The 12,956-nt window shown below is 54.3% G+C and overlaps 1 protein-coding gene across 7 annotated transcripts in view; it reads left to right on the top strand.

The window, feature by feature from the left end:
- The window catches only part of EFR3B (EFR3 homolog B), a 136,882-nt gene that overhangs the window by 88,905 nt on the left and 35,021 nt on the right, over positions 1–12,956 (top strand). For all 7 annotated transcript variants that reach the window (XM_089326738.1, XM_089326737.1, XM_089326735.1 and 4 more), the window contains 2 exons: positions 1,908–1,984; positions 3,144–3,271. In XM_089326738.1, coding sequence (XP_089182864.1) covers positions 3,165–3,271 — 107 coding nt within the window. In that variant the 5' untranslated portion in view covers positions 1,908–1,984; positions 3,144–3,164. The remainder of the gene's footprint in view (positions 1–1,907; positions 1,985–3,143; positions 3,272–12,956) is intronic.

Below are 12,956 nucleotides of genomic sequence, written 5' to 3'. Positions count from 1 at the left end.
GCCCCTAACCCTCGGCCTGGTGCTTTGCACGTAGCAGGTGGTAAACCCTGGACTTTTCCAGACTCTGGAGACGAGCACCAGGAGGGCTGGGGCAGGTGAAGTAGGGGCAGGCATCTAAAGCGAGCGGCACGTCACCTCGGGGGCTGCGCACGAGGCTGGGTCGGTAGCGGGGCACTGTCGAAAAGCTTCCCGGCTTGGTGCTGCAGACTCTGTTTGAAACCAGCAGTTGCGCTGGGTCGTGGGGGAGCTCTGATGGAGGTGACAGACCAGCCAAGGGAACAGCACCAGGCAAGCGGAGCCAAGGAGCGGCAGGGCTGCTACGTGCAGGCGTCACAGGGCCGCCGCCACGCTCTCCCTTGCTGGCTGCCCAGGGCTGCTTGCACTGGCCATACGCCCAGTCCCAGAGAGGGGCTTCAAACACTTCTGCCCGTCCTCAGGTGGCCGGGCAAGTCTGCTGAGCAGGACACACCGGAGGTTCTGGCGCGGCTGGGATGAGGCAGGCAAGATACATGCACCCTGGCCCCTGGGAGCCGGCCCTGGGACAGGCCAGCTCCCTGTTGCAGGAACGGGAGCCCAGGGTTCCTCTGTAGAAGCACCCCCCACCAGGGGCCCCTGGGAGCTCCACGTGGCCAGCGCCTGGAGGCCTTTGTGACTTTGAGATTCCTGATTGCCGTCTGCTTGGCCACACAGTCACAGATTGGCCCCCGTCCTGGTCCTGAGATGCCGTGCGTGGGGTCAGACGAGTTTCTGTTCCCAAGGAGACAGCAGTCAAGGGAGGGAGATTGTGTAGACGCCTGCACCTAAGACTGTGTAGACACCTCCAGTTGTTTCGCAAAGTTTGTTTCATCACCGACCGCCGGGCTTCATGGCGCTAAAAGCCTTCGCAGTGGCGTGGATTTATAAAACGCACCACGCCACAGAGCTCGGTGTTTTTCCATTTTGCCAGATTGGTAGGGTCTGGCAAGTGAGACCCGCAAACAGGATGCCCTCATGCCCAGCCCAACCCTAAAAGGCTGGCGTTCAGAGGCCCTGGCACACCGCGTTAAAGATGCATTTTGGAATGTCTGTCAATCTGTCTAGTCCCCCACAGGGAGCAGAGGGTCGAGGCAGGTGGGAGCCAATGAGAGCTGGCCGGGGAGGCGGGACTGCCCTGCAATGCCATGTCCGTCTCCCAGGACACTCAGACTCCTGGGCTGCAGGAGGCAAGGGTTTTTGGTTTTTTGCATTAGTTTTTGCTTGTTTTCACTTTTATGTATTTGAGAAGCAGAGGGGGAGAAGGAGATAGAGATCTTCCATCCGCCAGTTTACTCTCCAAGTGGAGGCACCAGCTGGGCATGGGCCAGGCCAATGCCAGGAGCCTGGAACTCCATCCGGGTGTCCCACATGCGTGGCAGGGGCCTGAGGACTTGAGTCATCACCTGCTGCCTCCCAGGGTGCACAGTAGCAGGAGGCTGGAATCCAAAGTAGGGCTGTGACTCCAGCCCAGGCACTCTGCTACGGGATGCGGGCGTGCTAAGCTGTGTCTTAAGGGCTGTACCAAACTCTCACCCCTGGGAGTGGATTTGAGAGGCCTTGGGGGAGGGCGGGCGGGAGGGAGACCACAGCTGCCCTTTGTGTTAGCCCGCGCACAAAGCCTCACCCCTCCAACAGTGTCGACCGCTGTGTCTGCCTCGCACTTGCCGGTCTGCTGGTGCCCCAGCGAAGACAGGAGGTGAGAGCGGCCAGTGTCCTGACCCCCAGGCTTGGGAAGCAGTGGGAGACACCATCCCTGGGGAAGGCAGAGGCGCTGGCCCTCCGAGGGAGGGACCTGCCCCCTGTCTGGGCTCACTTTCCCGCAGGCTTCACTGGCCCCTAGGCCTCAGCCTGACTGGTGGGCTTCACTCACGGGTTTCTTATTCCTGTTGCAGGTGTGTGCGGCTGCTGTGGGGCCCTGCGCCCCAGGTACAAAAGGCTGGTTGACAACATCTTCCCCGAGGATCCCGAGGTGGGTCACATCCCTATCTCACACCCCACTCCCGCCCTCTGGGCTGCTCGGGGCCTTCCCAGACAAGTGGGAACCCCGGCCACAGCCCGGGGCGGTGGTGAGAGGTTGCTGGGAAGTGGAGGCAGAGGGCACCTGTGTCTCTGAAGTCGGGATCTGCGTGCTTTGGCCCCTGCTGCATAACCGGGGCGTCTGTCCCACCCCCGCCCGGGTGACAGCTCCTGAGCCGCTGACTTGAGGGAGGTGTCTCTCTGCGGGTAGGGGGTGCATTCCCCTGTCTCGGGCTGGGCCCAGGAGCCTGAGCTCTCTCCCTGCTCCCTCTGCCATTTGCCAGAGGCTTGGGTGTCCACACACAGGAGGCGTAGCTCCTTGATGTCCAGGCCACCGCCCAGGTGGTATTACAGGTTGTGGTCTAGAAACGGGAGCCAATGCACTCGACTTGCTCTCTGGGAATCTTCCTGGTGGGCAGTTGGAGGTTTGCATTCCCAGCATCCTCTGGAGAACTCCCCGGGAGCTGCAGAGCTGCCTTCTCCCTGCCCGTGTCTCGGTGCTGGAGTTGCTGTTAAGGACACCGTGTCATTCATTCACACACACACAGACACATGTGCATGTACATATGTGCACACAGAATCACACCCGTAAACACACTTCTGTCACTTCCTGTCTTACCTGTGCACACTGGGAGCCGGATGGTGAGTTCGTAGAGTCCAGGCCCCCCTGCCTAAACCCCACAGTGTCCCTGATACACAGCATGTTGTCTGGCGTGTGCACAAGGCCCTCTACAGATACTGATGCTTTAAAAAGATTTATTTACTTATTTATTTGAAAAATGAAGTGACAGAGAGAGAGGGAAAGACAGAGAGATTCACCCCCTAAATGTGTGCAGCGGCTAGGGCTGGGCCAGTCTGGAGCCAGGAGCTCAGAACTCTGTCCTGGTCTCCTGCATGGGTGCAGGGGACCAAGCACTACTTGGGCCATTATCTGCCGCCTTCCCAGGCCATGAGCAGGGAGCTGGATTGGAAGGGAACAGCTGAGACTTGAACCAGCGCTCATATGAGACGCTGGTGCTGCAGGCAGTGGCTCAACCCACTGGACCACGACACCAGCCCCTATTAATACTGGTTGAGTTGAGTCGTTCACCTCCAGAATTGTCCCCTTACAGGATGGCCTGGTGAAGACCAACATGGAGAAGCTGACCTTTTACGCGCTCTCAGCTCCAGAGAAGCTGGATCGCATTGGCGCCTACCTCTCTGAGAGGCTCATCCGGGACGTGGGCCGCCATCGATACGGGTAAGCCAGCTGGGAAAGGGGGAGCGAGACTTTCGGCAGCTGTGCTTCGACTTGGGCAAGCGAGGGTCCCTTGAGGAGGTGAGAGCAGAGGGCATCGCCATGCAGAGCGGGAGAACAGAGCTGGGCAGGGGCGAGGGCTGGGCGCGCCCTCCCAAAGGTGGGGTCTGATGCCGGCTTCCAGGGAGCAGTCCTGTGGCAGCCACTCACCCTCTGTGTCCCTAAACGACAGCCTCACTCACAGACTCTGGGGCCTTAAGGAGATCAGTGCAGCCCAGAAGGTGCCGTTATTCTCCTTGGACGTATCGTGGCCCCCATCGACTCACAGTAAGGAGGAGCCAGCTGGGCTGCGAGAGGAGGCGGGGTTGGGGCAGCCCGCCATTAGAAACCCGCTGAGCAGGAAGGCTTTCCATGCGTAGGAGAACACATTTTCAGGGAAATGATCCATGGTTGTAGCTGTTTAAAAACTGTAATATTTCAGTGTCAGAAAAGAAAAAATAAAAATATGAAAGACAAGCACAAAAATAAGTATCTTCAAAAAACAGAGGCAGAAGACTCAGGTTCTTAGGTTAGAAGCTGATAGCAGATAGGAGAGATGGGGTCAGGAGACTGAGGTGCTAGAATGTTGAGGAGGGGCGGGGGCCGTGGCACAGTGGGTTGACCTGCTGCTTCCGAGGCCTGCATCCCATCTTAGAGCACCAGTGTGAGTCCTGGCTGCTCCACTTCTGATCCAGATTCCCGCTAATGCTCCTGGGAAAGACAGTGAATGATGGCCCAAGGAATTAGGGCCCTGGCATCCTCTGGGGAGCCTTGGATGGAGTTCCAGGCTCCTGGCTTCGGCCTGGCCCGGGCTCGGCTGTTGTAGTCATTTAGAGAGTGAAGCAGCAGATGCATGAGCTCTCTCACTCCTCCTTTCTCTGTCACTCTGCCTTTCAAATAAATGCATTTTAAAAAAAGCAAGGGTCTTGGTGGCAGTGGTGGCATCGTGACACAGCTATGCAAGCATCCATATGAGAGTGCCAGTTTGAGTGTCAGCTGATTCTGCTTCTGATCCAGCTTCCTGCTAATGTGCCTGGGAAAGCAGCAGATGATGGCCAAGGCTTGGGTCCCTACCGTCCCTGTGGGAGACCCGGATGGAGTTCTGGACTCCTGGATTTGGCCTGGCCCAGCCCTGGCTCTTGTGGGCTTTTGGGGGTGAAGCAGCAGATGGAAGATATCTCTCTGTCTCTCTCAGTCACTCTGCCTTTCGAATAGATAATTAACTAAATCTTTTTAAAAAATCAAAAACAAAGATTGAGGCAAGGCTCATAACTAAACAACTTACAGAAGAAGAGACTGATCTTGTTTCAAGCACAGGATAAAGCAAACTCATGATCAAACATGTATATTGAAATACTAACATATGATCTTAAATCAATGTAAAAGTAAATACAATTTCCAATATTAACCAAGGATGGCAAAAGTAGGAGGCATTCTCACACTGTTCTAGAAAGAGTGCCACGAGGTTGAAACTTGTTAGAAGGTGACTTTGAGATACATGTCAAGAGCTTCTGAAACACTTATGCCTTTTGACCCAGTAATTCAATTTCTATTCACCCATCCCGAGGACTCAATCTTAAACATACTCTACCTATACATATGGAATTGTTCACTCTGATTTTTTCTTATAATAATGAAAAAGTAGGAATAACTTAAATGTCTATTGAGAAGAGTTCAGTAATTATGGTACCTGTCACTGGGTACAACGTATGTTATCTAGTCAGTAAGAATGATGTTTATAAAGATCCTTTCCATATAATATGGAAACCCCCTTAGCCAAGTGAAACACAGAATACAGAATGATGTACACAGTTCATGGGAAGTTCATGGAAAATGCATTATTATGAAAAAATTATACATGAATTTCAAAAAATAAACTTATCCTTTAATTCCATTTTCCACAGTTTTTATCTAAGGCTTCTCATTTACAATCAAGTTTAAAAATAAAAAATAAACAAAAAAACTCAATGGCTAGGAAACATGGTAAAAACTCATATACCAGTATGTTAAGAATATTTTGTGAGCAGTGTAGCTGGGGTTTTGTTTTCTGTCCACTTCCTCTCTCTGTTCCCTACCAAGCATGTGTTGCTTCCACAGTAAAATGAGCCACATACAGGGCACGTGGTGTTCGGAGCACCTGCTGGTGCCGCTGGGGGCCAGGGAGTAGATCCAGGGAGCTGTTGGTTTCCTCTCCACAGTTTTTCCTGTCCCCTCCACCCCTGCGGCTGCCTTGCCCCTCGTTCTCCTGGGTCAGCCCCTGCTCTCTCTCAGTTCAGGTTGTAGCTCAGCCTCAGAGCTTGTCTCCCTGCGTCCCATCTTTGCTGTGGTTAATAATGGTAGACACGGGGCCAGCGTTGTGGCACAGCAGGTAAAGCTGTCACCTGTAGTGCTGGTGTCCCATGTGGGCACTGGTTCTAGTCCCGGCTGCTCCACTTCTAATCTAGCTCTCTGCTAATGGCCTGAGAGGGCAGCAGTGGGTGACCCAAGTGCTTGGGCCCCTGCACCCACACGGGAGACCTGGAAGAGGCTCCTGGCTTTGACCTGGCCCAGCCCTGGCAGCTGTAGCCATTTAGGGAGCGAACCAGCGGATGGAAGAGTCTCTCTCCCTCTCTCTCTCTCTCTCTCTGTCTTCCTCTCTCTGTAACTCTGCCTTTCAAATAAATAAATAAATAAATCTTGTTAAAAATGATAACGGTAGACATGCTCTTCAGCACCGTGTTAGTCAGCTTTTCATTGCTACACATGAAATTCCCGAGAGAAGCTACCAAGGACGGAAGACGGTTCACTTCGACTCCTGCTTCTGGAGGGTCAGAGGCCAAGGCTGGGCAGCCCCCTTGTTCTGGCATCTGGTGAGGGCTGTGGATGATGGGACAAGGGCAGAGGAGGGATCCCACAGCGAGCCAGGAGGCGCACTCGTCCTCCATGTCCATGTGTCTCCCAGTCACCGAGATCTGATCCAGTCTAAGCATTTCCCGAGGCCCCTCTTTCAGACACGTGACTGAGCTGAGTCTTGTATCCATTCATCCTTTACATTAACGTAAGACCTGAGAGCTCAGTCTCCCAACTCGTGGGCTTTGGGGGAGCGTCCAGCTAATATGCAAACTCAAACAAGTTCCTCAGCTTGACTTCTGGAATGTTCTACAGCCTGCGCCACCCCAGCCAAGCCCATCGTGTCTGCTGTAGACCCATCCAAACTGGTTGATGACCTCCTGGCTCCCTCCCTCTGGGCCTCATGCCTCTTTGAGGGTTTCTGTTGCCTTAACTCTCCCCCTCTCTGGAAGGCTCCCCAGCCCCATCCAAGATCCCCTCCTGGTGAGGAAGATGGAGTGAGCCTGGAACCAGGGTGAGAAGATTTGCAATGGTGCAAAGGCCCAGAAATCTACCCCTGGTGTACAAGCAGGACCCAAGCCAGAACATTTCTATGGTCATTTCATAACATTTGGTTACCTACTCGCAAAAAGGGACATAAACATCGTACATGCTAATTATTTAAAGGGACTTGACATATCATAAAGTATACTCAAGCAAGCGAAGAACGACTTTATCCTTGATTGAACCTAGAACGAAAATGCACGCCATAGCATTAAACATTTACTACTCCTCGGGGCTGCCTCCTCCACAGCGATGGCTCCATCAGTAAAAGCGTCTCCGAGCCGGCAGAGCCACTAGAATCTTTCTACTGCCCTGAGAGCCGCATCTCAAAACTGCGCCATCCTGTCAAAAATAGCCAGTGCAGCGCCTAAGTGTTTAAAGCCCGAGGGCCTCGTAGATCATGACCACTGGAGAGGAGAAACCTGTTAATCTGAGCTCTCGCCCTCCCCTCCTCGTATCACACACATCATTGTCGTTTTCCTCGTCACTGACGGCAGCTTTGGAAAAGTCCGTGTGCTCAAACCCTATCATGGGACCACATGGCCTTGAACCTCGGATGTGGGACCCAGTGGCACCCCTTTCACGCTACCGCCTCCCTGCATCGCTGCCCCAATCCAGCTGTACGTGGGCTCCGGTCGGTGGATGTCCTGGGTGTGGGGCGATCGCCAGTGCAGGCAGAGGTGAATTCCAGGGGGCGTGCGTTAGTGTGGACTCTGATGGACAGCCCTGGTTCTTCGTTTTCTTCCTCTTACATGTCCTTTGCAGGGCTCCCCTGGAAACAGGAAAGCGGGGACAGAAGTGGAAGTGCAGGGGGAGACTCAGGGTCAGTGGACAGGCCCCCTGACGCTGCCGGGGTACAGAAGGCCGTGTTAGACTGTGGGGGTCCCCGAGGCCTGAGCCCTTGGGGCAGGGGCACCCAAGCTGAAGGGTTAAGTCACTGCTACCTGAGGACCCTGGCCCTGGAGCTGACCTTAAGCCTGGCAGAAGGACAGGCCGACTCCTCCCAGATGAAGGGGCCACCGCCCCTTCCCCACCTGAGGTCAGCCCCCTCTCCCCACTTCCAGACTGTCCGGGAGCGGGCTGACCAAACACATTCAAGATGCCCAGAACAGGAGGCCCTTTGCCAAGGCCATTGCCCTTGGAGTGATTCTTGGGCAGTGCTGACCCTGTTCAAGCTGCCTCCTCTTCCTGCCTGCCGGTCCCGGTCCCTGACCCTGACCCTGCCTTTCCTCTCCAGCTGAGTCTGGTGTCCTGTGGGGAGCAACTCGGACTAGACTAAGTTACTGGAATTAAGACTTATTCTATGCATCTGCTCTCCCACAATATGGCGCTGAGAAGGGAGAAGCAGCTTCTACACAGCTGCCTCCAGTTCAACCAATAAACAGCAGGACCTGCTCCTGATTGGAGGAGAGCAGCGTACTCGGCATGTGGGTAGCAGAGTTGGGATTGGCGGAAGAGGACTATAAAGGAGGAGAGAGACAACATGCACCAGGAACATCTAAGGGGAACATCTATGTGAAGGAACACCTGTGCAGCCCCCGAGAGAGCCGGCCGGCGGTGAGCCGCTCCCCCGCGGAAGTGGGGAAGGTGGCCAGGGGGAACCCCCCTTCCACGGAGGTGGAAGGGACGGTAGCCAACCCGGGAAGAACCAGCAGCAAACCCGGGAAGGGCCGAGCGGACAAAAGAACAGCGCAGGGTCCTGTGTCGTTCCTCCGCGAAGAGGGGGAGCAACAGTGTCCCCACTTTATACCCCACTCCCCGCTCCCCGGAGGCCCAGCACCTTGGCCACGCCCCAAGACAACGCCCCGTCACCCTAGGCCCTGTGTGTTTTCCTCAATTGCTGTAACTCGCTGCCTGCCTTGGTCCCTGACCCCGACTTCTCCCTGTTGTAGCCCACCTGGTACCCCATCCTGGCCTCTGCTGCTGGGACCCCAGCCCATCCCAGATCCCCCTGGGTTCTCCCCTCGTCGCCTTCAGGGGCCCTTGCTTGTCACCTGCTCCTGGGGTCTGGAACCTGCTCTGGCCTCCCCCTGGGCCCCTCCTGCACCAATTCCCAGTTAGGCCACTTCAGATTCCCAGGCCTGCTATTACTCAAAGTGCTTCCAGGACCCTGGCCCCAGATCCGGCCTCTGCTGAGAGGAACCTTCTGGCTGGAGCTCTGCTGAGTGCCCATCACCCTCAGAGCCCTGCGTCCTGTTCCTTCTGAGAGCGTAGGCCAAGCAGGACAGCCGTGGGGAGCACTGGACAAGGGGTTCCCAGGTCTCATCGACTTCAGGTTTCTCAGATACTTTGAAGAGTTCAAGTTCATGATCACAATCATTCCACCCTTAGTCCTGGGATCAGAGACGGGGAATAAAGGGTGGAATGCAAAGAGCTAGGCCTTACACTTCCCTGCTCCGCACTTGTACTTCTACTGTAATTCTCTCTTTCCACCAAAATTTCCACTCCTGGTCAGTAGCCAATTTTTTTTTTCTTTCCTAGCACCAGGTGGCTTTTGCTTATCAGGATTCTCTGGAATTTTCTTACAGGAAAAGGAAGGAAAAGCAGTAATTAAGCGCTGAGGTTTGGGAGACCTTCTTCTCTTGCCTAACCCCACCCAGCCCTTCCTTTACCTCATTTAAACTCGGCGAGGTCGAGTGCAGTGCCGGCAGACCCCTCGATGCCCAGGGGGAGCAAAGCGAGTTCCACCCTGCCTGCCTTCACTTCCGGGCGCCCTGTTTGGCCGCCTGAATGTGTCGCCGTAAAGGGAGAGCCTGGCCCCTTGCAAGCCCCAGCCCCACCGCCTCCACACAGGGAGCCACAGGGCTCCGGTTCTGCTGTGCTGGCCTGCACAGTGGGCCTAAGCACGCTGGGACAGGCCTGCAAGGTGGCACAGGCCGCCTGGGCTGATTTTTTTTTTTTTGTGGTGGCCCCTGAAGGGCAAGGCCACGGACAGCAGGGCCAGGCAGGAGTGGGAGACGGCGGATCCCGTTCACCAAGGGAGCTCAGAGGCCCAGGGCTGCCTTCAGATTTGCGAGACAGGCTACATTTGTCAATGTGCTTGGAAACGACTCTAATAATGCTATTTAATAATGTTTCATTTAATTTACTGCTATTACATGGTAGTTTCATATTAGCCAATTCACCTCATGGAAATGAACATTTTATAAAAGCAGAAAGGAAAATTTCAGGACGTAGAGGCTTCTTGTAAAACCTATTTACTTGAGAGGCAGAAAGTTAGAGAGAGACAGATCAGTCTTTCATCCGCTGGTTCACCCCCCAGATGCCTGCAGCAGCCTCCAGCTGAGGCTGAAGCTGGGAACTGGGGACCCAGTGCAGGTCTCCCGTGTGGGTGGTGGGATCCCGTGTGGGTGGTGGGATCCCAAATACTCGGGCCATCATCATGCCTCCTAGAGTGTGTTAGTAGGAAACTGGAGTCAGGAGACAGAGCCCGGTGTTGAACTCAGGCACTCTAAAGTGGATGCACGCATCTGAACTGCTGGGCCAAACACCCACGCCTGTAGGCATTTGTTGCCGTTGTTCAGTTTACAGTTGCTTGGTATGGAAGTTAGCTCTAGAATTCCACAAGTTGCTTTCTGGGAGAGCCTGCGCCATGCGCGTGGCCTTTGTGAGACTCCACCATGGCGTACCATGGACGGGGCCTACAAGCGCAGAAGGTGACGGTGCAACCCGTCCGCCAGCCTCGTCTTCAGACACCTGCTGAACAGACCTCACACCCAGGTGCACCTGTGTGAGCAGGTGCACATGTGGAGAGAGGGCTGTGTCGCTGGTTTTGCCATGAAACTCACGTTAGGTGATGCAGAAGAAATTCATTCTCAAACAAAGTCAAGAAAACAACTGGGTCAGATCATGCTGAAAAGAGGTTATATTATTTGCCACAAAGCATCTCCAACAAGAAGTGATCAGCGGAGTGAGAGATTGTTGAGAAGGCAATACTGGGTTTGTTTTGGGTGTCCTTTATCGTGAGTACAGTTCTAAAACACTTGGTCACATTGTTTTGTTTACCCTTTTGTTACAAGAAGACAGTAGGTGCTGCGGGATTTTCAATTTAAAAGAGAAGGAAGTTGTAAGCTTAGATGTATCTGAGAAACGGTATGGGGTGTCTTAAGAACCCAAAAAGAACATTTAGAAGACACCATGACTGCTGTCACTTTAAACTTGCATGTCTAGATTCACAAAGCTGGCTCGTGTGTGAGGCAGTCTGACACACAATGTCTGAGGTTGCATCGTGGCCTGTGTGTGACAGCTCCAGGAACTGACCTATGATCTTCCTTCTTTTTTATTTTAAGATGTATTTATTTATTTGAAAGTCACAGTTGAGGGGTGGGGGAGATACAAGGAGAGATCTTCTATCTGCTGTTTCACTGCCCAGGTGCCCGCAATGGCCAGGGCTGGGCCAGGCTGAAGCCAGGAGCCAGGAGCTTCATCCGGGTCTCCCACATTGGTGGCAGGGGTCCAAACACTTGGGCCATCTTCTGCTGCTCTTTCTCAGACACATTAGCAGAGAGCAGGATCAGAAGTGGAGCGGCTGGGACTTGAACCAGCGCCCATATGGGATGCCAGCATCACAGGCGGTGGCTTAAGCTGCTGCACCACAACGCTGGCCCCCATCCTTTATTTATGCACATCGTATGAACCTGACTTCGGAGCCTTGAGCACCTATAATATTTGAAACGCTGCCAGTGATGGCATTTCCTGCAGTCCTGCAAGGGGCCTTTGGCTGTGTGCTTTTCACTTGGGGAGCAGTCACCTGATTCCTTGGTGCTCAGGTTTTGGAGTTCCCTGCTCACTCACCTCCCCTGTATTCCCTTCCTCTTGGGAAGTATTTTTCTGTCCCACGTAACTTGACTCTACAAGGAGAAGGATCATCCGCTGTCCTGCAGAGAGGCTCAAACTCTGATCCCAGAGGTCTGGAACGATCTCGCCTCTAAGGGGACAGAAATGCATCCGCTCTTACTTCTCTGGCCTTTGCCTGGTTTGCCTGATTTGCTTCAAATTACTCAGTCCCTGCACTGGCGACTTCTATTAGAGCAACTCCTCAGGCTGACTGTTAGGTGCTTGTGCTATTTGGGGCACAAAGAGAGCAATGACAGCAACCACACAGAGGATAAGAAGCAGTGGCTCCCGCACCGTGGAAGCAGCACTGTCCCGATCTGCAACGGGGAGCCCGTGTGGTGGGCTCTGCTCCACAAGGTCATCCGGGGATCGTCAGCGTGTGGCTTTCCTCTCTGGGTCTCCGATTGCTACCATGTCCCCGTGCACCAGAGGACCCAGAGGGCAGTCCTGTTGTGTAAGCAAGGGATGCTGACGCTGCTCACGTCTCCTGCCCTTAACGGTCCTGGCAGCCTTGTGGGTACATGACCTTGCCTGTGCCAAGGGAGCGTGGGTCGTGCAGTCGCGAGTGAGCAGCCACATTCTAAAACCTGAAGCTACTAGGGGAAGGGAGGAAAGAGGCTTGGGGGAAGCATCAAACATTCTGGCTCAGAAACCTAACTCCTTAAAGAAGATCGTCAAGGCTGTAACAAGAGCGATTTATGTATAGTAGCTCACTCACAGGGAGCTTAAAAAGTCGAAGGTTTTCTGTGAGCGTCTACCCTGGTTTGTTTAGAATGCAAATGCTTTGTAATCATGGGGTCTCCCTTTCATAATATATACCCGGCCTTCTACCCAAGGAGAGGACGTTTTGTTCTGTGTCCGTCCTGTTTCTTGTTCCCTTGGTAGGGGGCCCAGGTGCCACCCAAACATGGCAGTACCGCCAGCCCTAGTGTTTGCATAGTCCTGCGTCCTGGAATTCTCTAGGGTTTTCTAATAGAAAGCTTGCAAGTGTTAGATTCCTGCTTCCTTGCAGCGAGCGAGGGCTTGGGCCCATCTCAGAGCCTTCATGAGGTCTTGATTTCCTCTGCCCCTGCACCGCCTCTCCCCTCCTTTGGGGGCCTCAGGGCCGTCAGGCGTGATTACCTGGGAGCACTTGCTCTTCCCTGGTGTGCTTCTCACGTCCGCCGGCCTCTCGCTGCCCAAGCTGGAGGGCTGCATTCTTCGCCCTTGTGCCCTCACCGAGGAGGACGGGGCCTTTCCTTGGCAGACAGACAGAGAGAGAGAGAGAACTCCCACCCACTGGTTCACCCCCCAAGCACCTTCAAAGGCCAGGACTGAACTGGGCCAGGCTGGAGCCAAGAACCGGAACCCAACACCAGGTCTCCCGTGTGGGCAGCAGGAGCCCGACTACTTGAGCCATCTCTGTTGTCTCCCGGGGTGTCCACTGGCAGGAAGCGGGAGT

The sequence above is a fragment of the Oryctolagus cuniculus genome, chromosome 2 (assembly GCF_051225735.1).
Source record: "Oryctolagus cuniculus isolate XC-2025 breed Fujian yellow rabbit chromosome 2, ASM5122573v1, whole genome shotgun sequence".
NCBI classification, from domain to species: Eukaryota; Metazoa; Chordata; class Mammalia; order Lagomorpha; family Leporidae; genus Oryctolagus; species Oryctolagus cuniculus.
The sequence above is the reverse complement of the archived record's forward strand: the minus strand, read 5'-3'. Positions and strand labels throughout refer to the sequence as shown.